The 26933-nt window shown below is 39.4% G+C and overlaps 1 protein-coding gene across 2 annotated transcripts in view; it reads right to left on the bottom strand.

Moving 5' to 3' along the window:
* F5 (coagulation factor V) overlaps positions 1–26680 on the bottom strand; it is a 36000-nt gene extending 9320 nt beyond the window's left edge. Inside the window, exons 1-17 of one of the 2 annotated variants that reach the window (XM_054814705.1) lie at positions 25867–26680; positions 22704–22795; positions 21209–21331; positions 19301–19513; positions 16333–16476; positions 15179–15400; positions 14279–14444; positions 12338–12515; positions 11199–11301; positions 10616–10827; positions 9700–9850; positions 9078–9290; positions 5347–7282; positions 4137–4302; positions 2688–2924; positions 2002–2209; positions 144–323 (exon numbers count right to left, since the gene is read on the bottom strand). In XM_054814705.1, the coding sequence (XP_054670680.1) occupies positions 144–323; positions 2002–2209; positions 2688–2924; positions 4137–4302; positions 5347–7282; positions 9078–9290; positions 9700–9850; positions 10616–10827; positions 11199–11301; positions 12338–12515; positions 14279–14444; positions 15179–15400; positions 16333–16476; positions 19301–19513; positions 21209–21331; positions 22704–22795; positions 25867–26027 (4705 nt within the window). In that variant the 5' untranslated portion in view covers positions 26028–26680. Of the gene's footprint in view, positions 1–143; positions 324–2001; positions 2210–2687; positions 2925–4136; positions 4303–5346; positions 7283–9077; positions 9291–9699; positions 9851–10615; positions 10828–11198; positions 11302–12337; positions 12516–14278; positions 14445–15178; positions 15401–15983; positions 16063–16332; positions 16477–19300; positions 19514–21208; positions 21332–22703; positions 22796–25866 lie in introns of those variants that run through there. The other variant, XM_054814714.1, reaches the window with a different exon arrangement.
* Between the last annotated feature and the right edge of the window lie 253 nt (positions 26681–26933).

Below are 26933 nucleotides of genomic sequence, written 5' to 3'. Positions count from 1 at the left end.
ACCATCACAGGCAAAGGAACTGTTAGCACTCTCAAACTCTTTCTTACTGTGCCCAAAGCCAACTTCTGTTCACCTTTCCATTGGTATGATGATGACACACTGCAACAATCACCCTCTAGAACTTAGTCAGCTCTGATACTTACCTGGAAGAAGCGTGTAGGTACCAAGCTGATGCTTTGGCTCTCCTTGTTCTATGAAGGTCTGTCCATGAAAATGAACAACATGAATGTCTTTTGGCCCACCCATATTCAGCAAATGCCATCGGACCAGTTCACCGTCATACATCCTCAAGCCTTGCAAATTGTAGGTAATCCCATTAATGGCTGAAAAAAAACATTGTTAGTAAGGAAAACTGCTCACAAAACAGGGGTCTTAAAGTGCTAGAGTGTAGTTATTAAAATGAGTAAAATATTTAATGAAGTAATGCATTTGGGAAAAACACCACTTTTTCCAAATCGAAGTGCTACACACTTTATAGGCTATGTACATCAATTCAGAAAATCCAGGGACCTCACCAGAGGATCCAAGCACAGTTTGCTTGCAACACTTGGCAGCCAGGAGAACAAGGAGGTGTAAGAAATTAAATGTCAGATGGGAACGTCAGGCCCAAAAGAAAGGGCACCTATCCAAAATGTGTTCTGCAGTTTACTTTTCCACAGCTGTACAGTCACAACTGACACCTTTGATTAGTAACTGATTTTATAGACCCCATTTTCAAAGGCAGCTTCCATTTCTCAAATGTCTTTTTCAAACGTGATCACCGACAGCACACAAGCATCGGATTTTCGAAAGGAGAAAGAGTTTTGTTACTGACCATTATTTCATTATTTCCATGAGAAAAAAGGGTTACCTTTGAACAGTCAGCCATTTCATGAGTCAACAGTGTGCCCAGGCTGCCAGGAAGGCCAACCGTATCCTGGGGTGCTTCAAGCACAGCATTGCTAGCTGGTCTAGGGAAGTGATTGTCCCACTCTACACTGCGCTGGTGCAGCCTCACCTCGTGTACTGTATGCAGTTTTGGGCACCACAGTACAAAAAGGACATAAAACTATTGGAGAGTGTCCAAAGGAGGGCAACAAAGATGGTGAAGGGTCTAGAGGGGAAGATGTATGAGGAGAGGCTGAAGTCCCTTGGTTTGTTCAGCCTAGAGAAGAGAAGACTGAGGGGAGACCTCATTGTGGCTTACAGCTTCCTCACGAGGGGGAGCGAAGGAGCAGGTGCTGATCTCCTCCCTCTGGTGACCACTGATAGAACCTGTGGGAACGGAACGAAGCTGCAACGGGGGAGGTTTAGGTTGGATATCAGGAAAAGGTTCTTCACTGAGAAGGTGGTCAGGCACTGGAACAGGCTCCCCAGGGAAGTGGTCACAGCACCGAGCTTGACTGAGTTCAAGAAGCATCTGGATAACGCTCTCAGTCATATGCTCTGATTCAGCTGGTCCTGTGTGGAGCCAGGAGTTGGACTCGATGAGCCTCATGGGTCCCTTCCAACTCAGGATATTCTATGATCCTATTTATGTAACTCTACATGACTAAAATCTCTGTATCCACAGAGAGGTATATAAAGGGCTGTCCTACGACTGCTTCGAACTCTTCAGTAGAACTAGATGATTTGTCAAATTATTACAATATTTTTTAAATTTATTGCGAAAAGTTTTCAGGGTATTAACTTCTTACTGAAAAGAGTTTTTTGGTTTTCTTTTTTCTTTTTTTTTCTTAAACATGAGGGGTAGATGTATGCAAGTGTGAGAAGTTTTCTGTTGGAAGTTTCAGTCTAATATGTCCTTTCATCATTTTAATAACAAATTTCCAGCCAATGCTAATCTTTACATATAAAATTATGACTATTATGGCTACAATGGAGGACAACAACAAAAAACCATTCATATAATTAATGTGTAGGATTTATGCATGTTCAAAGGCACTGTGAGTTGAGATACCCCCCCCACTACCTTTCCCTCTACCCCAATAAACTGAATACTTGGCAAAATGAAATAAATACCATAGAATTTGTGGCACTGCTGCATTTCTCGGGTCTTCTCAGTACAAGGTCTTCTAGAACGTTTGTCAAAGTACCAGCTTTTCTCTTCATCAAAGACCATAAAGAGCAAGAAAAAGTCTCGGGTCAATGTTCTGCTGTTTGATTTACTGAAGGTTCCTTTTTGACAGATCAGTATTGGCCCAATCAAACCAGAGTGAATATCTTTCTCCTAGAAGGTGATAAACTCATGTTAGATGTAAAAGTGGATTTCCCAAAAGATGTCAAAAAAAGTTCTATAGAAATGCATCAGGCCCCAAAAATTTAAAACAGAGACCAGAATTGCCGTTGCCTTGTATCTTTACTTTCCTCTGATCAGTCTACCAAACAGTTCCCCAATTTGAATTCTTCAACAGCTTATATCCTCTTTTAACTGAGGGTAAGAGATTAAATGTCAGATAAGAACATCAGGCCCAAAATAAAGGACAGCTACCCAAAATGTGTTCTGCTGCTTCCATTTCTACAGCCATACAGTAACATCAGTTGGAAATATTCAAAATCTGACTGGACATGGTTCTGGACAACCTACTCTAGCTGACCCTGCTTGAGTTGTGTGGGGTGGACTGGATGATATCTAGTGATCCCTTCCAACATAAATGTTTCTGTGATCGACCCCAGTAACACTACCTCTTCTATTTTGATTTCCTTACCAGATTTAAATCAGAGTAGTAGATCCAGGACCGACAAGCTGCTCCTGACTGCACAGGTCCCGATCGCCTGTTTGCATACCATACGTATATGTAACTGTTATTTGGCTGAACTTCATCATCTTCCTTAAACCAAGGAGTAGATTCATCATCATAAATGCTTCCTTCAGAGGACTTTTCATAGAAGAGTCCATGAGCATGGAGGGAATACGGTCTGGATGCCAGATTCTTAAAATGAACCTAAAAAAATAAGAAGAAATAGATTGTGTTCAGCAAATTCAGGCCTAAACCAAAGTCCCCACACAACATATTCCCATCACCTCAAACCAGGGTCAAGATTTGTATCTTGATTACAGACTACATTGTGCATGGCAAAACTGGCAGGGATAGCTTTTGACATCTCCATGCAAAGTCACCCTCTTTGATGCAGGTAGTTAATTAAAAAATAGAAAGTATGAGTCTAACACTCTGTTTTCCACTGAATCTAGGTTCCTAGGACTTTTACCTCTGCCCTTCACACCTGGATATGCTTAGTACAGTAAGCAGGAAGATGGGGAGTTTCTACCTCTTACGCTTTGCTGCACAGTCGTACCGAAGGGCACAAAATAGTATCACTAGACCTCTGCCTGTATTGCTGTCACTGAAATCAGTGCTTCTCACTTGTCCCAGAGAAGCATGAGGCTAGAGAGATTACATATTTACCTTTCCTTAGAGAATGACACTCCCAAGCTAAAATAGCCTCTTTCTTCTCTTACTCACATTTTTAAATGTGGCTCAGTGTGTTCCTGTTGTGCACTACTCCTACTGAAATAAGCAGAAAGCAGTGAGATTTACTCTCCTCATCTTAATCCACCCCTGAGTGTTGGAAGACTGGATGAAGAAGGATGAGAGAAAGGAAACTCCACAGCAATGTGCTTCCTAATGCAAATATAGCACTGTATCACCAGGGATACAGTTCCTCTCCATCCTTGTTGTTTGTATTAGAACTAACCAATCCATTTACAGCAAAAGTTTTCAGAGGAAAATACGCCTTTTGGACAAATACATATATATTCACTTTGAATACAAATTTACTAATTTATTTAAAAAAAATTAAGAAGCTCCCTTTACATATAAAAAGTAATATTTTCAGTGCAATCTGTGTTTAAAAAAACCCCTTATTTTAACATGTTAAACTTAAATCTCATTTTACTTTAGATTGATAAGCCAGTATTTAACGCTGGGAAACATAAGAAAGAAAAACAGAAGTGAATTTACCATGGATGGGAGAGAAAGGACATGTTTCAAAGAAACTTGTGTGCTTGTATGTCCACACTGCAATTTCTAGCTTGAAAATTGTTTTCCCATCATGATCTTTTAAAAATTTGTGGTATTTTTGGACCCATTCTATGTTAGACTGTAAGATTGCCATAAGAATCTTATCCTGCACACATATTCAAAACATTGACCTACTAGGATAACGTCATCCACTTCTGCCCGGATAACTGGCCCAAGGATGCCAAGGTGTTCTTTATATTCATCTTCATCCTCAAGAGTTGTAAAGGTACTGTCTGTATACCTTTGGAAAATCACCTTGTATGTGGTGCCATCTTTACAGGTTTTGTCATTCATCATTGTACTGAAAGGAAATCCCCAATTGAAAACACATACAGTGAATCAGAAATAATAGCTTTGATGAAATCTGAGAACTCATACAGCAGGAGCTTTTTAGAATATAAAGAATATACACACAAATAAATGCCAGATGATTCTGAAAATCATGACTTGCAATGTCTAAGCAATTCTAGTTCTACAGTGGTATATGAGATCCTTCAAAGATTTGGTCAGCTATCACTGAAAAACTCCAACTAGTCTCTGAAAACCCACCTGAACTCTGGTGGTTGTTGTTTTGTTTTTTGGGGGTTTTTTTTTGTTTGTTTGTTTTTATCATTAGCCTTAATAATCTGAATCACAGCTTAGCTCAGAGTGTAGTGAGCTTACCGCATATAACCTACTGTTGCACAGATGTAATGTCTCTGAAAAGCTAACAGAAAAACATTTTACATTTCATTATATCTGCACTTTGCAACACAGAGCTGGTAACTAAAAAATAAGCTTTTAGGCATCCAAATCATTCTTCAGATCTTAAATAGAAGCACTAAATGCTATTATTCTGATAAAACAATTATCATTCCTCATAAACCTTGCCTCATTATCAATTCTACAAAAACCAGAAACTTAACCAAAGTCATCTAGTGGGAAGAAAGGCTGGTTTTCAGCTCTTCACACTGAGACGGTATATGCCATGGGCTCTGTTACTCTCACTGGAACTGTGCACCTCACACCAGCTAAGGATGAACTGCAGATCTATACAGAGCTCTGAGCATAAGGATTTCTTTATTTTGCAAGTATGCAAAGAAACTGTCTGTGGTTTCTGCCATTTTTGCAAGTACAGACTGAGATGAGGCAGGAGTAAACCTGGAGGATACTGAAAAAGTGGGGGGAAAAAAGATCAATCAAATAAAATGTAAATTCAATCTGAGAACTTAGGATTCCGCAACTGAAATGTTGGAAATTACACAGCACATTAAAGATGCTCTTAAATTTATCAGCATGCGAATCAACATTCTGCTAGTATGTATCAGGATGGTGTGCAAAATGAAAGCAAATGATTTAGCCAAACCTTTTTTTATATCCTACATAGCTCCAGCAGACCTCTTTAGCTGCAATATAGTATCTCCTCTCATTCCCTTTGCTACGCAGGTAATGTTCAGCAATATTGTCTGGGTTACGTTGTTCATTGATATTCACTTTTGGGTCCGTCATGTACGGGTCATCAAAGCTCACATAATGGTATTCATATTCACCACCTGATGTTTCCTCTCTGTAAAATCCTTCCGTGACATATTCGTAGTCTCCATTTTCTTGGGGAAGCCCAATCATGATCGATGGTTTAAGCTGCCGTGGGGTGAGTGTGTAATTTAGCGACTCTCCATGACTGGCTCTGCTCAGATCCACTGTACGGTTGGCGTCACTGGGCGCCCCTGTGGTGTTAGTGCAACATGGCACTGTTGTGTGGTTGGTCTCACCCGAAAACAATGTACGGCCAAATCCTGCCATAGAATTGGGGGGTGCTTTACTCCTTGGGCTCAGCAAGTGTGTCATTTTTGGATATTCCTTTTTCTTCCTTCGGATCTTGATGAAGGTTCCCGATGTACTCAAAGTATCATTCTTGTTGCCCCCCTTTCCTTTCAGAGTTGGGTGCACGCGGCTCCCTTTCTGGTTTTCTGCCATTACATGTGAGAATCCTTGGTACTTCTTCATATGTTTCTTATTTATGAATGCTGTACCATTTCTGCCACGATGATTTAACTTGCCACGAAAAGATTTATCTAAGTTTGCCTCTAATCCCAGACTCTCCTTTGCAGACACCAAATTCCATTCCTCGTTTGTCATTTTAGATGAGTATTTCTCAGACCTGGGCAATGATGCTTCTAGTAAGTTCTTCACTAGTGCAGGGCTGGAATTGGGGCTTATATTGCGTAACGTATGATCTAAAGAAAAAATGTCTGCTTGTTTATCTTTGGATAGCTTGGGTTCAGAAAGGCTGGATGCATTAGACCCATCTCCTACAGTTAGGTCCAAAGCAAGTGTCAAGTTAACCACACGCATGGCATTTTCCATCTTTGTTTCCTCCTCTTCTGGTTCATCATCATAATCACTTGGAAGCTGGCCAGCTCCCACCATGGCTATATCAGATGTGTTCTCCGCATGATGCATAGAATGAGGTGCACTTGTGTTGTCAGGAAGTGAGACATTTTTATTTCGTACCTGATTTAGAAGGGCATTCATCTTTTGGACGGAGTAAAACTTAATGGCCAGTGAGTTTCGCCTTTTCCTTTTACTGTTAATGTCATAAGTTCCTCTTCCTGGGCTTTCCTCTTGATGCTTTTCTGAAAAAAATTTACTGTCCTTTCCATCAGTTGGAAGCTCTTCTGCGACATTCATTTGGCCTTCCCCGTTGCTCAACAAGTGTTCATCTGCAGACATGTTACTGTGATCTATTTCATAAGTGCTTTGGCTTCTATTCTCAAATATCAAGTCAGCCTTTCCATCACTTGTGTGAGCTAAAAATAAGTCCTCTTCTGCTGTGACTGGTGTGTGATTTGACTGGAATGTTTCAACCTTGACTGGGGGAAGAGGAGTGATATGAGTTTCTAAGAACTTGTTATAGGCGTTTGTGGATTCACTACTATTTATAGCTGTCAGACCTGAGCCAGCCACCACCTCGGAACTCGCAGCATCAGTGCCTTCATACTGTTCCCAGGCCAGTGCCGTAAGGTTTTGTTTTTCTTCATCACCTGTTGCCTTCCTTGAGCTTCGAATGGAGTAAAAAGAAGCCAGGTAATCCTGATAATCCAAATCCTCCTTATCTCCATCTTCTTCTTGCACATCTTCTTCAACTGAGGTGGAAACAGCCTTTTTATCAGTCTTGGTGTAAGAAAAATCCACAACATCAAACATGTAATCCTCCTCATAGTCACATCTGGCATCTCTGAATCTCAGCCTCATGCCATAACTCATCTCTGGGGTTCCCCAGGATGCTAAAAGCCAAGTACCTGCAATTGAAATAAAAGGCTTTTTCTAATATGCAGTAGTTATGAGTGGACATTGCCGAATGTGTAAGTGGTCAGGGCAAGTTGCTGGGTTTGTTTCTACAGCACCTGCTAAAGCAGAGTGCTAAACCTTATCTGGGATTTCCATAAGCTCTCATTGCAATGAAAAATAATTAGTAAATGTAAATAAATAATAGCACATATAAATAAATACATCTAACAGCCAGAGCTGTTCTCCACAGATTAAGCTGTAGCTGGGATCTGAGTCCAAAAATAACCCGTGAAAGAGATGGATATGGAAAAGAAAGAAACAATATAAAGGATCCTATGTTTAGATCTGGATCTAACATTAGGATCTTTTGAGATAAAGTTTTAATTTTGTCCTGTCCTTAGTGTTGTATGCATTGCCACACAGATAGAGCATTCTGAACAGAACAAATACGTTCTGAGGCAATGTTGACAAATATCTGACATACATAGTATTTTAAAAGCTTTTGAATACATAAAGGATGATCTTTAAAGGAATAATTTGAATTTCCAATCTGGACACAGAACATTAAGCTGCCAATCTGAGGCATCTTAGATTAAGTTAAAGGTTTCAATAATTCCTCCAAAACCTAGTCAGAAGATAAGTTCTCCATTTGAAACTAGGATCTGCAGAGAACAAAATACAAGCTGTTTCCCTAAAACAGCATCAAATCAAGTTCTTTGCTTGTTAGAGCTTGCTTTTAGAACTAGCAGAAATGACAGAATAGACAGAATTAACAGATCTTGCAAAAAACAGCCTTTTTTATTGAAAAGGTCACATACAATTTTTCTGTATTTATCTGGATTTGAAGTGACCTGCATAGCTTTTCTTATTTCTAACAAGAGCAAATTTACAAAAGAAAACATGCCCTAGATGGAAAGAACAGATGACATACCAAAATCAAACAAAAGTACAACTTCATTACTGGGGAGGTTTCCACAAAATCTGATGGAGTTTTAATGATTCCCTTGTCTTGAGCAATAAAAAAAAACCCAACACCTTAACATGCAATACATTTTTAACTTATAAGGCCTTGTGTGATCATTGAAAACAAGCTTTGAGGACATAAAGAATTCATTAAATTGATAAAAGATACAAAAAACATTGGTGTTTTCAGTAGGATATCTAAACCTTGTGGGATTTTGAGATGATCACTAAACACTCACAGCCTTCATGAGGAAGAATCTCTGTCCTTTTACAGGTAATTCCGTAAGTGTGGACCACATGGGTTCTAGTGTCACCTTTTTAAGACATGGTATTAATCCTAGTTAGACATCGAGATGTATACTGATGGACAAGTAATCCAATTCAGTCAGGCAGACTTTACTGCTGCTAAATGACCACGAGCCTAAAGTGACATGTAGCCACTTTGTCCAATAATGACTAGCAAAATTTGACAGTCTTGGCCCATTTTAGCTAACTCAGGATGGACAAGTATGTGGCAAAATTGGGAATCATACAGCAGAGCTGATACTGGATTGTTTCCAAGGACAGTCTTAGAATTGCCTTAAAATGATCACTACTAACCCCAACAGTAATTGTGAAGTAAAAAAACCCAACAAAAATCCACCACACCACCCCACCCCCAAAAAAAGTCTCAGTATAGCCAACAAAACTCCATACACATCAGCTGCACTGGGGAATGGTTCAACATTTTGCAGCACTGTGTTTATCTGAAAAGTTTTCTTTCCTATTTAGGTTAGTCCTTATAGACTGGAGATTTAAAAATGTCTTAGAAGAGCCGTCAAACACTATAGTTTTACCACTTACCAACATTGTCCATTTCCACTGTGACCGATTCTCCACTCATTGGGAAAAGGTTTAACACATCTTCGTATTTCCCTTGATACAGGAAAGAGTGCCCAGAAAGGCGAACAGAGACAATCTCATCATGATTGCCAACACTGGAGAAGTGCCACTGAACCACGCTATCTTGGCAAAATCCAAGGATTTCACTGCTGTCAGCCACATAACCGTTTATTGCTAAAAGGAAAACAAAATAAAAGCGGTCTCAGTATTTTCAGAACAAGACTTTTAAAACCTCCTGTTCTTTCATGTCAGGCCACTGAACTGGACTCACATTTGCACCTGGAAAGACTGACACAGGGCTGAAACTGCAGTAGCCTTGATGGCGATTCCAGCTCTGGAAATAGCATCTCAAAGGCAGCAGGGTGCTGCGTCAAATTTAAATAACCCTTGCCTTTGCTTCAGGGTCCAGACCCAACCTGGTCCCTAAAATATTGCATATTTCTTTACAGTGCTACCTGGCATGGCTAGAAGCTCACTGACTTTCTAGAGAATTTCCTGATTGCACTACATCTGAGAACAAGCAATCACTGAATGCTCAAGTTCACATAAGCTTTCATAATATTCAGCTTGATATCCCACTCACTGTGCATTACGTTCGAGTTATAGAACTTGGGATCATCCCTTTTAACACTGGCAGGGTTGCTGCAGTAGTCCTTGATGTTATCCTCTATGTACCAGCTCTTATTTTCATCGAACACAGCAAACATTGCCTGCTGCTCACCATCTGCCTTTTTCTGAAAGACAATCAACACAGCAGTTACATTTTATGAGCAGAAACATGTATTAAGGACTCAATCCTACTATCTTTTTTACTTACTATGAAAGCAATATAAGCTTCACCAGAGTTGTGGTAAGCGTGATCCAAGGGCTAAGTGAAAGGGAGTAGGGGGTCAAGACTTCAAGGTAACAATCCTACCACTGCAACCAACCTGTGGTGGAGCACTGAACAAGCCACTAGCGCTGCTGGTACACAGATGGTATACGACTGGTCTCTCTGTAAAAGGACCAGCCTCCTGGTTTCACCTGAGCACAAGTTTTTGACATTTTTTTTCTCCCAGGTGATGCCCCAGTCTTTGCCAAGCAAGATTTCAATGGATGGGAGAGAACCACTCTCACAGAACTCTCATGCTATTGGGTTGCTCTGAATTCAGTTATGCCCAAGATTGCCATTTCTGTTACAGAAATGGACCAGCTCAGATCTGAATGTCTTTAGAGGATGAAGGTATAATAGCAGCAGGGAAGTTTCTTATTAAGTGTAGAAATAGACTTTCAAGTCAGGTTGACTCTTGTCAAGAGATGCTGCTCTTGCTAAGAAAATCAGAATATAATTCATTTCCTGCTGTGGACAGTTAGAGGACTGTTTCTTCAAGCCATTTCTTCAGGACCCTATTGGTTTAATTGCTCAACAGTTCTCTAAGGAGAGCAAAACCAAATTCACTGTAGATGAAATAATATTATTTGATCAAAATCTATCTCTAAGAGGTTGCCAAACACATTACCTGCACACCCTTCTGCGTCAATGCTTCACTTTTACAAATCAGAAGTGGGCCAATCAGTCCAGAGGCTATATCTCTCTCAATATCTACAGCACTATGATACAGCCTTGTAATACACTGTGCATCCTGTGCAGTGGGTTGGTCTGTTTTAGCTATTTTCCATTCGTAAGTGTATGTCTTCCCTGGTTCAATTCCTCGACTCTGGGTGTCATTGCCTAAGGAAAAATAAAGAACAACAGTAATGATATAAACTTGGAGTCAGATCTTTATATAACATCAGGCTGCAACTGGTGCACTTATACCATTTCAAGCTACCTCTGAGATAACTGAAGTCAAGCATGAACTTTTGTCTCTCTAAAGTCACAAACAAGAACAGAAAATGAAGACACCAAAAAAGGGTATTTGTCTATGTTTTTCAGATAACAACTTGGTTTCTCTATAAGGCAACACAACAGGTCAGCAGAGACAGAGCACAGAATTGAGGTCTCCCAGTCATGCACGTTCCTAGCCACAGCATCTGCTTCAAAGCAAAGAAATCCTCCATAACAGTTAGTGGTATGCAAAATATAATTCACAAATGTCTTACCTCTGGGATCCAGAGGATAATCAGCTCCTTCTGCATTCTTTGAAAGTGTCACTCCATGGAAGTAAATGCTGTAGGGTCGACTGGCCTTATTTTTGAATACAATCTATATTGATAGGGAAATTAAAAAAAATGAATTTAGTATTCAGCAAATCCTTGTCTGAATACATAACAAAGTTTCAACTACAGTAGAATTTGTGTGGTTTCAGCCTGGGAAGTGCTGGAAAGTCAAAGGGATATCTTAAACCTTGTCTGATAATATAAACCCACAGTCTAAATGCTGCTGGTACCCTGCTGCTGGACTTCGTAGAGCCCGTTGAGTGAAGTTCAGCTTCTTACACCTGGTTCCTGGAAATTCTAAAATGAACACTTGTGCTTCCAGGTACAAGGCACACACTACCTCAGGAAATATGAAGTTATGGACTAAAGTTATTAAGAACCTTCAATGTGGGAGAAAACAAGTTTAAACAGATTTTAAAACAAGTTTTGTCCCAGATTCCAAGACCCAAAGGGGATATGGGAGGAAAAGGCAAAATGTCCTGCCTATTATGCTGGAAAAAAAAAAAAAGTGTGCTAAACTCAGAGTCACAGAGTCATGGTGGCAATTAAAGGTCATGAAACTTTGTGATGCATCATTAAGTGACAACAAGACGACAAGCAGATATGACAGCAGTACAAGCTTGTAATGCAAATGCAAATGCTTTGCAGTTTCATTTCATAACTCCATGAAAGAACATTTAACTATGAAAACTGAGTACTATTGTCTAAAACAGCCAGAAAAAACAACATAAGGAATGAGGGGCTCATGAAGTTTGGCCACACATCTAAATCCCCCCAGAAGTCCAGCTGGGTCTAGCTTTTTTCCATTTTGGACCCATGTCAACATATAAATATATTTTAGAAAGAGTGTGAATGAAGTGAGTTTATGTTATAAAATAAAGCACAATCATGGAAACTATAGAGGGAATGCTGAAAAATTTAAGTGAGGCACTGTCATTTGTGATCTTACCTTTTAATAGGGCCAGTATTTATAATATTAGCTATATTTTTGACAAAAAAAAAGGCAAACTAGTTCTTTTGTATCTCTGCCCAACAGAAAATTATGCTATAGTATAAATAATCTCTGAATTTATGTTACTTACTTTGACTTTGTCATTGAGTTGAGCTCTGATAATAGGGCCCAAGATTCCAGTTTCCTTGGGACGAGGACTTTCCAGACGTTTAGTGAAGCTGGCATCGGTATATTGCCTAAAAATAGCCTTTTTATACTTTTTACCTATGAGATTTGAGAAGTTGTCCAAGTGCTGTGCTTTATAGTGTCTTAAAAATAAAGGAAAAAGAAAATGATCAACAAAACTTGAATAGTGACATCTATTAGAATACAGAATTAGTACTCAAGCAACTGGTAGAAACCTCACTGCTTGAAAAAAAAAATCCAAACCCTAAACTAACCTAATGCTCTTCACCCCAAATTCTAATCTATATTAGTAAGAAGCATGGAACATAATTTGTGGTTTAGTATCACATATGACCAATTAGTATCAGAGTTTACATTTAATTTAATAGAGCATACATGCAAGAAAGAAACAATCTGAAGCATCAGCTACATTTTCAAGATAAGATAGCAGAAATCACTCTTCTCCTTTTACACAAGCATAGTTGAGCATAGAAAAAAAAAATAAACCATTTGCTTTTAGCAGCAAAAAGACTCTAGGAGAGACAGGAACAGATAGTCTTAATCCCAGTCAAGCACCATACAATAAGTAGTGTTTACACTCAGGTTTAAAAACATTAGAATTGTTAATGCTGAGAGCAAAACTAGGATAAATACTGGGAAGTAACACAGAGTAACATGTTTGTCCTGGTCACTTGCACTTCCAAAAAGGTTACCAAACAGGTATAAACTCTGTAATTTTGAACAAAGGAGGAAAAATCAGAACACTGCGGTGGTTAAATAATGCCATGGTAACTGGCAAGGAAGATATAGAAGTTTACTCCGTGCAGCCCAAGAGCAAGTAAGAAAGGAAGCAAATCATACCAAAGAAGGAGGAATACTTCAAAGGTTATGTGAACACTATATTCTAAGGAGATATATGAAACTCTAACCCCATACAGGGTAAGGAATTTGTCTTGTTCTACTTACAATCTTAAAGGTTCTTATAGAATGTGAGCTTGTAAACTCGCCAGTATTCTAGCAGTGGGGAACTGACAGATTGCAAATTTAACCTTACAGTGCACTGGCAGCACTGTGTGCTATGACCTCATGTATGTTACAAAGTTCCTTCTATTTACCTTAACTTGAACAAAATAGCCCAATATACCTACTTATGATTTTTGCTACATCTACATTGGTGCCATGCAAAGGTCATTTATAGACACCTCTTTCTCACATTCCCTAAACACTTTATTGTACTCAACTTTTAAAAACTTATATTGTCCAGAAATATTCCTTCCCTCCCTTTCCCTTCCTCTTAACGATTGTTTATTTCAGCAGAATTATGCTGAAAAGTAATTTAGAAAATAGGCTCGCATGCTACTTAGAGCGTCTCCTAAGTTATCTTCATATTTTGGGCTTCCAATTACAGGCAAAAAAAGGTGTCCACTTTTGGGGTCCTCAGCAAAGTCATTGACACACTGGTGAGAGTCCAGTGGAGGGCTGCCACGGTGATTAGGGAGCTAGAGCACATGTCATAAAAGCAAAGCCTTGGTTTGTTCAGTTGTGCAAAGACACGGCTAAGGGAGCATCCTATTTTTATATTCAATTATCGAACGGGAGATTACAGAGAAAACAGAACCAGACTCTTAAGAGTTGCATAGTGAAGAGATGAGACACAATGGACACAAGGTGCAGCATGAGAAAGTCTGATTAGATATAAGGAAAAACTCTTTCACTGTGATGTTGCAAAAGTGCCCAGAGCACTTGAGGAGTCCCCATCCTTGGGGACAATGAAAAAACAACTGAATGAGGCCCTGTGCAACTGGATCCAACTTTGCCATTGGATCCCCAGAAGTCCTCTCCAACCTGAATTATTCTGTTATTCCATATTAACATTCCATATTATGTTGACAAAGTATTATTTTACCTATCAAGGCTGTCTGGAATACTTGGGGCATAATCCCAAATAACTTCTTCTGCAGCAATGAAATATTCCCAGCTTTTGACCATAAGACGTTCTCTATAGGAGAGACGACTCTTCTTCACCTCTTTGTCCCCACAGTCTCTTATAGTGAGGTAACCGTGCATTCCAGCTAATTGAGAAGAAACAGTACCAAAAATTATTTTCCATTTTATGAACCCTTACCACTTGAACTGCATTTCTCATTTCTTTAGCTAAGGCTGCCAGCAAGCGTTTGTTCATCTGATTGCCATCTTCTCAGGCTTGAAAAGGCTGCATTCATGTAGACTATATATAGGCTGGGAGCCTTCCAAGGAGCTCATATTAATCAAATGCAATACAGAAGGTGTCTCAACTAGCCTTCTTTGAAAATACCAGCTGAACAGACAGAAAGCTATTTTTTTCCCCTGTTTTTTTCAAAACATGTCTTCCAGCTCTTGTAAGGTCATTCTTTAAAATAGAATTCTGATCACTGCTAAGAGGAAGATACCCACCTTCAAATGACGAACAACAAATATTTTCATCAGATTGAGTGACCCTTAGCTGAAATTGCTCTGTTTCTCAGGAAACAGGTGGTTCCTTACTCATTTTATAATGGTGCTTATCTGAACAGCTCACAGAGACTTACACGCTGGAGTACTGATTCACTGGTGTTCTGTGATCTGCACACAGCAGTAAAACTGCAGATAAGAACACCTTTTAGTTCACTGTGCACTTCTCATTCCAACAGAATGCCCTGTTCTCCAGTGGTTTCTTAGTGAAATGACAACCATCTGAAACACTGTAACTGTACCGTTGCAAGAGTAGAAGCCATTTGGGACAAAGAGGATAACTCTACAGTTGCCTAATAAACAGATGTTTCCTTGCCTTGCATGTGTTTTTGGACAAGAGAAGATATCAGCCACCTTCCTTCCTCACTCACTGTCATGTTTACTGTGGTTGATGCTCCTCCCACTAGGTTAACAGTAGAAACTCGGTGATGTCTTTGCTCCATGGACTGGCCATTGATATGAATGGAGAAAATTTCTGGCTTGGAACTCATTCCTATCAAATGCCAGCTAATGTTGTCATACACACAAGCCTCTAAATCTGAAAGAGAAATGAGAGTGGGGTTCAGAATACAGGCAAATTGTGCAAGTTCCATAGGCACACTAGGTCTGAACTGAATCTTCACTCAAAACATTAAAAAAAAAAAAAATCTCTGACTCCTTGTTGCAAACACTGTTCACAGAAGTTTCAGAAGCTTGTAAATGGAACAGATACCAAAATCCTGTATGACAGTGGAAGGTAGGTATTTAAATCTTACATGCAAGTCACAACCTGACTTATAGTGAGAGTTGGGGAAGAAGGAAGAAAATCAGTAGCCTCTTTTGGAAAGCTGATCTGTCCTTGTTTGGAGAAAAAAGAAAAAGAAAAAAGAGAAGGAAAAAGGCAAGGATCCAAGCTAAAGAATGAGGTTGTATCTAGTGACAGTAACTACCCTATCCAATATTTGTTTAGAAAACCTCACCTAAGACAGTCTTTTGTATTTGTTCCACGGACTGGGCAGAGATATGAAAGTAGTTCCTTAGGAGAACAAGGGTAAAACACTAGCAACAGAATAACTCCATTACCACCTTCCTAGTCTTCCCACTTAATTGTCTCATTTAGTGGTAACTGACTTTCCACTTACAGGAAGTTCTTCACCAAGTATGTTCTATATGCTCTAAAACCAGCAGTTCACTTAACCACATCACTCTCTTCCCATCGGCTGAGTAAAAAAAATGAGAGATTTCTTAAAGTTAGTAATCCTGTTCCTAAAGCAGAACTCTTCTTAGAAGTAATCTTGATGTTCTTATCAGCAATATTGCATAACTTCCTTCCAGCAACAGTTTCTCTTCTAGAATTTAGATGCTCACAGATATGTTTCTATAAAAGGCTGTATCCCATTCCTCTGCATTGCTGATCTCTTGCATAAAAAGCAAAGGTAATATTGAGTCTTTATCAATATTAATTTCATTTCACATAAGCCTGAACAGTACCTGGTAGTGTTCCATCAGTATAGCCATTAATTGTGTACTTGAGTGATGCCGATCTTTGCCAACTCTTGTTTTCATCGAACACACCAAACATCAGTACATACTCCTTGTCGAAAAGTTTCTGTGATCCATCTTCATTTAGGCTTCCTATGAAGAAGAAACAATAGGTCTTAATTCAAAGCAGAAGGAAAACAGTTTTCACATCAACATTGTGTATTTAATGTGTATTTAATGAGCTTGCTTCACCTGTTAACATGTACTGACTGAGCCTGACCAAGATCTTAAGAATGCTCATAAAGTTATTTTATTTCTGAAAGTACTTTTGGGTTGGGTAACCACAAGATCAAGTCTGTAATATCCCAGAGGAGATTAAAAAACACGCAATGAATTGTCTCAGACAATTCTGGCAATATGTTGTAGGGATCACCTTAATGAATGGGAGTGCCAAACAGCCTTCTCTCCACAGAATCTCTTTTGAGATTGTGAAGCAAGGAGAAGAATGACAGCAGAGTCGCTTGCAGTATGAATACTGCCTTTTCAAGCACTACACTAAGGTCATCAGCTCCCTTAAAAAGCATAAACCCAACTACTCAGCAAATAATCTTCATCTACAAAAGACTTTGACAAATACTGCTGAATTGGATCAGTTATAAGAAACCATCTAGTTGAGTGTGTGATATAGGCGTGATTTCTATCAAGTATAATTCATTCTGGATGTGCCACACAGAACTGATGTGATTTTACTGATTCTTTCTGCATATTGCTCACATCAAAAACTTCCATTTGCTACTTTCAATACATAATATAGGACTAAAATAGATGTTCCTCTGGATTGCAAGAACTAAAAAATCCGGGAGCTTGCTGATTATTCTACTTAGGAAGAGACACTGGCAGTGGAAACGGTTATCTTTAATCCTTTTAATTTATGAAAGGTTACAAAGTCCTGTTTTCCTGCACAAAAGAAGACTCAGATCAACAGAGGAATTTATCTGCTTGTCATGCAGAGAACATTCAGTCAGTGCTTTAACTCAAAAGTCCACTTTTTATAACCTTCCCAGGTTATACCTCCTATGCTGCTCTTAATGTGTCAGACTGTGGTCAGCAGCCAGCACCCACACAGCTGCTTCAATGCTTCCCCACCCCCAGTAGGATAGGGGAGAGAACAGAAGTGAGAGAACTTGTGGGTCAATAAAGATGGTTCCGCAGGTGACGGAAAGAGGGGAAAAACCCCCAAGCAACATGAAGAAAATCACTCATCTCCCACAAGCAGACTGAAGCCCAGCCAGTCTCTCAGGAACAGCCACCTTGGAAATCAACACCCCTCATTCCCCCCCACAGCTGTTTCGTCCTCTACCTCCAGTTTTTATTGTGGAGAGTCATGTTACATGGTAGGAAATATCCCTTTGGCCAATTTTACTTCATCTGTCCAGCTGTGTCCTCTCCCAACCTCTCATCCACCCCCAGCCTACCAGCTGGGGAGATCTGATCAGGAAAAAGAGAAAGTCTTGACACTGTGCAAGCACTGTTCAGCAACAGCTAAAACATGGGCATATTATCAACACCATTTAGCCACAAATCCAAAACACAACACTGTATCAGCTGTTGTGAAGAAACTTAACTCCACACCAGCCAGACCAAATACACGGGCATGTTGCACACACGCCACTCGCAGTGCCCAAAGAAACTCTCTTCAAAAATCTTAAAAAATTTGAGGAGTTAGCCACTTGTCTTTGCTCTAGCTAGAAACATATGCTCAAATTGTCTTGAAGGTAGTGGTCAGATAAATCCATCTCAAACTCACATCCATCTTAAGCCCACAATATATGCATGAATTTTAGAAACCTGAGAAGGAAGGAAAGCAAATAATTACCAAGCATTTGTCCAGAGTAACTCCACCAGTATGCCATAAAATGCACACAACCACAGAAAAATAAAACTCAAGAAAATTAGGAAAATAAAAAGTCCTAGATAATACTAAAACCACTAATTCTCAAAAAACTTCAGGAGGAACATAATTAATAGTAATGCCGCTCCTTTGAGGTGATACGAGTAGGTGTGTTCTCCAATTAAATGGATATCTATCAGTGAGAAGAGTGCCCGTGTACAACCTGCACTGAACCAGTTTTATGTTTACTTTCAGGAAAGCTTCAAGGTCCAAGTCCATGCAGTCGACAGTCTATACAAAATGTTTGACTCAAACTGCAGGAAAAGAGGATCAAGCTAAATAACTCACAGAGCTTTCACTAAAAGAAGGATATATAACTTGGAAAAATTTAGGATTTAAGGGACCAGCAAATAGTTTAAGTAGCTTACACAGTGGTATGCTGTTTCAAACTTCCCTCAAATCAGTGGCATGCACCTACCAGTTATTTACAAGTCCTACAAGACACCAGTTCGTATCAGTGGAGATAGAATTCAATGACTCAAACTGCTAAAATCTCAAGTCCTTGATCGCATGCAAAGCAATTTTCGAAGACTTATAATATGTTCGAATTTGGCCATATTTTCAAACGACTAGCAAAAGACACACTGCTCTGCAATTTCAAACCCTTGTTACCTAAGAGAGTGCACTACAGCCTCTTGATCAGACAGCCTTTAAAAGACATGGGTAAAAATTATTTCCTGCCTTGTTCTCTGGAATGGCTGAACCATTTTGAATGAAGCTTCAAAAAATATTTATTCTAAGACAGGGATTTTGAGGTCATATATTTAGCAGTTAAACAACTGAAAATGCAACCAGTACAGGCAAATTAATAGCGCTCTCTGTATAATAATTATAAGATGGATCTGCATGACAGCTGGCATTTAAAAACTTTAACACCTAAAACAAAGATGTTGAAAACCATTTACTTTAGACTACATATAAAGATGTGAAAAGGAAAATAATATCTCTTCCCTTGTTATCACACAACCTTAACTTTATTAAGAAATGAAACTATAATACCTTATAGTAGTCAAAGCATTTCATTACCTTTCTTACAGATAAGCAGGGCTCCAATCAGACCAGAATTAAAATCCATTGCCATGTTCTCATGAGAATAATATACATAAGTAAGACAAGGAAGGTCAGATTCTCTTGGACCAACTTCTTCTGTTATATCCCACACATATGTGTAGATCTGGCCTGGAAGTACAGCATCATCCTGTTTTTCTGCAGATGATGTTCTGTCATCATACAGGGAGCCTGCCAAGAAAAGAGTCGGTAGGGTGGCATGAATACGAAGAGCAATTAAAGCATCTGGAATGTCCTCCTACAATCAATTCCAAAACCTTGGTTTGTTTCTTGCCTATATGATACTTCAGCATCAGCAAGATAACTCATGATTCAGACTCACATTGTGCAGGGTAGCATAGGGGAGAGTAGCTATTCCATCATCCTGTTTCTTATAGATTAAAGATTTCCTGGAAGTGTTATCACTGCCAAAAGGTGGGGCTCTCCATCAGTCTGACTAGGGTTAGGATGGCATGAAGTTTCAGCCTCTGCTCACTGTTGTGGTTTAGCCCCAGCCGGCAGCTAAGCACCACGCAACTACTCACTCACTCCTCCTCCCTGGTGGGATGGGGAGGAGAATTGGAAGACAAAGGTAAAACTCGTGGGTTGGGATAAGGACAGTTTAACAGGACAGCAAAGGAAGAGGAAAATAACAACAACAGTATTTATAACAGAATATACCAAGCAGGTGATACACAAAGCAATTTGCTCACCCCTGGAGCCCAATACCCAGCCCATTCCTGAGCAGCAATCCCTCTTCCCCAGCCAGCTCTCAGTTTACATACTGAGCACAACATCATATGGTATGGAATACCCCTTTGGCTAGTTTGGGTCAGCTGTCCTGGCTGTGTCCCCTCCCAGCTTCTTGTGAAAATCTACTCTATCCCAGCCGAAAACCAGGACACTCACTGGTACTCTGTGGAGGAATACCATCCACTTTGTCAACTTTCTAACTGTCTCTCGTAAAGCCATTGTGCGGGCTGACATTGCCTTGCTGCCTTAGATCTTTTGTGCACTGCACACCCAGATGGCAGTAATGGCTTGTATCTATGCTTACCATATCCAACAAATCTGCAAAATGACAAAGGGGAGCCAGAGAATCAAAATCCTAGGTGCAAAAGGCACATTAATAAGACAGTCAAACTGAACTGCCTATCACTGCCAATAACACATCCTGTTCAACTCCATGAGATGGGGTTCAAAAACTCTTTTTGTACTGACACAACAAAGCAAGCCTTGAATAAATTTGTAAACTGCTGGTCGGAGCTCTGGCTCATCATCCAGGGCAGAACAATCCAAGAAGCATGGGCAATCAAACCCACTCTGTGCTGGTGCAGATGTTTAACTGTCTATTTGGTAACAGTTTATGATCTCTTTTTGCTAGTCTTGTGAGGGTTCCAGGAGCAAAACACCGCAAAGCTGAGCATGAAATGCTGAGCATCAGAACAACATGATCAGCACTTTACCGATTGCCTTTACGAGTAATGCCTTGATGTACGCTATTGCAAGGGATTTGGGAAAGTTTTTTTTAAAGACCTGCGTTTAAGAGTTTACATGTCCTGAAACAGAATATTTTGCAATTGCATGCAGGTTGGACCAGATGGCCTCCAGAGGTGCCTTCCAACCTCAACCACTCTCTGATTCTGTGAAACACTATTAGCACACAGGCAACTGGTCAGGAGACTGTGCATGTCAGATGACACTCATATTCCTAGTGTTACACTGATGAACAAGAAAGGAGCTAACAATGGGTCTGAAGTTTTAATCCAGGATCAACAGATATTTATGTTACACATATTCTCAAACATTGGCCTGGGCCCCTCTCAATACTTGTAGACGACTGCATTAAATAAATGAACAAGACATGGAGGTTTTTATACTATTTACCTTCTGCGTTTTTGTTGTAAACTATGCCTTGGGGATGAATACTGACCGGCTTGTCAGCCATATTCTTAAAATGAACTACTAAAGTATCTCCCACTTCAGCACGCAGAGTCGGTCCCAGAAGTCCTGTAGTTATTCAAGATAAAGAGAGAGGAAAATGTGAGCAAAACACTATGTTTAGTGAAACAAAGAGTTCTCTCCCCCCATGAGGGAACACGAGCTCTCAAAGTACAAGTTGCAAAATTAATACAGGCAGAGAATGTAACAGCACTGCAATGAACATTTACCTATAAAAAAAGCACATGGGAATTTAAAATCTGCAGCTCAGTCAGGAATGTTAGAAATTGTATATCTGGCAACTTGCACTTAAAAAATCACAGGAAAATGGTAGATTTGAAAAAAAAGTTACTTCCAGATACAGAAAATTTATCAAAAGGTTCATATTGAGGTTCATTGGGAATTTCTAGGAATCCTTCGCATACAATTAAAGTGTAATATGTCTGCTTTCCTAAAACTGTTTAAGAGTTTAGAGAAAGGCATTCAAGCACATTTCTTTGAGTAGCATGCTTGATACCACAAGTCACAGAACAAAAAGATCTTTCAATCCGAAGATGTTATCTAAATAAATAATCAGTTCCATATTGCAACTTTCTTGAGGCATAGGCTGCAAAAGCTTTCAAGAGGGGCTTGTATCCCTACTCCCCATGTTGCAAAAATAAACAATGCAAGAAACCTTCTAAGACAACCTTTGGCTTGTTCATTTCTTTCCTTGTAAACTATTTTGTAAATTTCTTTCTCTGAAAAGAAAGAAGCAGTTTCAGAAAACACTGGAGAACAAACAAACCTGGAAGGAATCAGATCACAGACCAGATCTTTCAGGGCAACTTGTAACAATTTCATATCACCAACCTCACATATTTACTTTGAAATCTAAATCTTAACATCTAACATCTGAAGTTATTTTATCTATTAATATGAAGTTCAGACAGACTATGTAAGTACTCTCCGTAAGTATCAGAACACAAGTACCATACTTATGTATGGCACCAGTACAAGAACTTTCCTCCATCCATTTAAAGTGTCTTCAAGCAGTAACAGACGCAAAGGCAAGGGGACATCTTTCACACCCAACCTCATAGGTTTTCTTTTCCTTTCCACATATTTAGCCTCAGGCCTTGAGCTCCTCCCATGTGAATTTATAGTGTCACCACTGTGACTGTGCTGTACAAGTCTAAATGTGGATGGGAAGTCTTATCAGATGCTGAAAACAAAGGGAACAATTTTGTACCGTGCAATTAACTTGCAGAGAGCACTGAGCCCCAGCCTCTGAAAACCCAATGGCCTTTGAAAGCCTAGTGCTCTGTAGAGACCTCATCCCCTCTGCCTATTTGGTTTACGTGCAAAACAATGGACACAAAAATAAAGGCTCACTTAGCTTTTTACTGACTTTATAACAAGCAACAAACAAAAATACTCAGAACATTTCTTTCCTGTTTACCTGCAAATATATTTGCTGGTTTTTCTTTTTTAAAATCCACTTCATATTCTCTATAAGAAATTTTCTTAAACACAGGATCTGAATGTTCCAATCTGAAACCAAGAGAGTTACAAAAAAAATTAAAAGGACAAAGATTCCCAGAGATGTCATTGCTGCTTAATGGATATCTCAGAAAATGTTTCTTGAAGTTACATTTAATCACTTGCACATTTTACTGAAGGCAAGGCACACGGTCCAACTCTTTGTAGTGTCTTCCCCTCTCCCTCCTACTCTACTGAATCTATGACATTCCTGAGGTAGGTCATTTCATAGAAGACATTCAAGTACTGTACCTAGCACAGTTTACCCCGATTTTGCTGGTGATTTCTATAGGTCCTTTTGATTATGCAATGAAGATGGCTTTGTTTTGTCTATTTAAGACACAGAGGAAGATGTCATGACCACGCTTAACCTCGAAAGCATCTGACAAAACACAGTGAAAGAAACCTGAACTTCTCTTTACTCAGCCCCATGCTTGAACTTTAAGACTCACCACAAGGATTATACAACAGCATTAGCAGCAAAGCTCCTGTAGCAGCAATGACCTTGGGGACAAGCACAAAACTGTTCTCCGACAACAACTAAGGATCTCACAGCAAGTCAGAAAACTGCTTTCTGAGCAACGCTGCAAGTGTCCTTAGTCTTGTTATGTAAATGAATCAGGCACCCAGTAGATCACAATATTTTCTTAGAAAATATTTAGGCAAGCAGAAGGAAACCAGCACACAATGCTTCTGGAATGGAAATAATGGTGAGAAGAGGGCTAGAGGGATAATAGGCTGCATTTAGTTTCACATTTATTGGTTGATTTCTAATAGTATGTATGATGACTGGATCCAACAGTATTTCCACTTGCTTTTTTTGTAATGTCTTTTCAGGCACATTCGCTAGTAGGGAGCAGATGGGCTGCTCAAGTATAGAAAGGCTGGGCAGAGATAGCACAGTAAGCTTGCTTCAGTGACATCCAGGGTCCATAAGGGGGAGATCTTTTTTTGCAGAGATCTGTAAATCCCTCTGTGACACTCTCTCACAACAGAAGTCAGGCAGAAGCAGTTCATGTTTCAATTCACTCCCCTCGCTTTAACATCACCGATAAAATTTTGTTTCACTCTAAGGAGAAGGACCTGATCCATAACCTTCATTGACAAGTGTTCCTCTACTGGGGCAATTTTCACTAGAATACGGACATAAGACGATGGGGTGGAAGAGGAAATTTATCAATGCCAATTGTACAGCTAGAAAGAACAAAATACATAGCTTACTAACAATTCAGAAATCTCAGACTACGTGGGTCTAGTCACATAAATTTTGGGAATGGCAGCAGCAACACTGCATGCTCAGGTAATATACTTTCACTTTGCTCTGGAGTGTCTTGATTCATTTGTACATAGTAACAAATAAATCTCTATGACGCTATGACGACTGACACTCAGAGAAGGTAAGTGTCCTTTTCCAGCCTGTAGATTGGAAAATTAAGGAAATAGTTCAGGAAGAACCCATTTTCTTTTCAACCTCTCTTCAGTTATTTAGAACCAAAAGCAGAAAAGTATCAGATTCTTACACCGTATTAGGCATTCTGCTTCTAGTGAAATCAGAGCAACTTACATACCCAAATGCCTTCGGGATCCAAGCCATTAGCTCTTCCTTGGTGAGTATCTTTGTGGTTGGTTTGTGGGTTTTTTTTTTTTTTATTTTGAGTTAAATTTCTATAAGCTCTGCAAAGTTCATCAGACCCATTTGGGATGTGACTGGCTCTAAATAATTATGCAAGATATCTCAATAGGCACTGCGTACAAAAAATTCCTAGCTAATCATAGAGTATTTCAATTGAGGGTTGAGGCAGTCTGTGGGTCCCTACTGCATAAAAACAATCTATCAATAATGTGACATTTAACGAAACAACAGTTAATGCTTATATTGATGCATCCAGTGCAGACAACAATCAAGTTATAACTACTAAATTCACATGCCTGGGTCAATACTTAGATGGCATTTGGCTTCACATTCCTACATTTAAATCTTGTTTTCTTCTGTCTTGCCAGTTTGACACTATGCTTATACCAGTTGTATTAAACTTCCAAGGGGAGTTTTAGAAATCATAGAAACTTTGTTTTAAATATTCTTGAAAAAAAGAATAGTTAGAAAATCTAAGTATGAACTGGAAATATCCTTTCTATTACATCCAGAAATGCAGTACACATTTAAAAAAAAAATCACAAGTTAACAGTAAAAAAAACCCCCAAAGATCCACCAGTATAAAAAAAAATGCAGTAGTATCTAAATATACCCTTGAATGTAGGAGTAATTTATACCATTTCAAGCCACTTCATGACCAAATAAAAGCTTTGCATGATGTCTATAGTGAACATAGCATAAGAATTCTAAATTACGTCCAAATTTTGTCATCTGTAGCATTGCGCTTGCAGCGTTTAGAATCCTAAGGATAACAGTGGTAATACAAAGAAGATATTTTATATGCTTGATTGGTGTATGCATGTAGGCTGGACATTCTGCAATGCTATCTGACAAAAAAATAAAAAATAGTATTGTCACTTAATAAAGGATACCAATGCCTGATCCTACAACCTTTACTTGGCAGAACTCAGGATGGACATTTCACAAAAACTACTGAACAACTTGGAAACAACATAGTTAGTTCCAAAGTTCATCAGGCTCTGATTTAAGTGAAAGTGACAGCATCCAGATTGGAACAAATCTATTCCTTCAGCAAATTCCAAAGTCTGGAAGTTTTTGAAATCTTACCAAACCATGGCTCAACTTAACATTGCTTAAAATCCATACACCTAAAATAATTACTTTAAAACAAACAAACATCAACCCACACAGAAGATGAAAGCAAGCCCTGGAACATATTTAACAGAAGTGCTGTGAATAGATAAAAATAATTCTATCCAGTACTGAAGCAAATAAAAAGGAGCTTTTAATACTTCATTGGCTCCAACTCAGATTATGCTGTTTAAAGTCACACAAGTTCCTATGAAGTCAACAGATCAGGCCCTAAAATCCTCCTGGGCTCTAAAATTCCACAGGAGATGGGAGACATAAAACATTTTCAGTCACAAGACAGGACTAGTCTCATCCTTCTTATCCTGTACTTTGTTACCTGGACTTTTCCTCAGATTCCGTTTTGTAGGTCCAGCTAGTGATCTGAGCAGCTATGTAGTGCTCCCTGACCTTCACAGCTCCCACCACATGCTTCTCTGAGGCTGGCCACCATGAACCAAGCAGAAGCAAGAGAAAAAGATGCATGCAGTGGAGTGTCATGGTAGAGATGCCTGCCGATGCTGCTCTGGAAGACAAGGCAGAAACTGCTGCTTTTATTGCTGTTGCTGCTTCTAACTTCCCCTCAGAAATGAAATAATTGTGATGCAAGAGGGTAACAGCATTTGCTACGCTCAGGTCATTGCTCTTCACCTCCTCCTCCCCTTACTGACAGGGATCCAATAGAGATAAACTGTTTAAACTACCTTCCTTCCCCTCCTCCACACCATCTTCAGTGAGAGACAAGCACCAACGAGAAGCAGCTTCAGCCCCACTACAGACTGTGGTTGGGTCATTGTCTACTGAAGCAGCAGGATATCAGAAGTAGAAAACAATTACTTAGATTACTTACAATTACAGGATGTTTGACTTGCATGGTTAGGAAGAAAGGGGGGCATATTTTCTATCTTCCCAGAAAATAGAAACCCAGCACACGGCTGGCACTGATGGAAATTTCCCAGTTAGATGCTACATCTAAGAAATCATTCCCAGTTAGAAAGCAAAATGCAGAGGGATTAGGTGCGGGGACTAGAAGTGGATGCAGAGCTAAATCTAGTTCACATCACCATATACTGCATACTCATAAGAGTAAGTCAGTAACCTTTCCAAACACGTTGTCAGCTTCAGCTCAGTTCCCACAACACTCTCAAGTATCTCAGGTAATGGATAACGCACAGGCTTCTCAGTGGCAGCTAACAGGTCAGCCTGAAGACCTGCCTGTAGTCAGAATCCTTCTAATCTAGTCTTGATTAGGATCTGTTGACATTTATCTGAAGAGAAGCTATCAGGAAAATATCTTTTAACAAGCTAATTGTCAATGACAACTATATCACCAAAAATGTTTCCCTGCTTTTGCCAGGGCTAAGAAGTTTGTCAAAACAACAAAAAAATTGTTGAGTGTGTTTCCCA

This window comes from Grus americana, chromosome 1 (genome assembly GCF_028858705.1).
Source record: "Grus americana isolate bGruAme1 chromosome 1, bGruAme1.mat, whole genome shotgun sequence".
Classification (NCBI taxonomy): domain Eukaryota; kingdom Metazoa; phylum Chordata; class Aves; order Gruiformes; family Gruidae; genus Grus; species Grus americana.
Note: the sequence above shows the minus strand (reverse complement) of the source record. Positions and strands in the feature narration are given on the sequence as shown.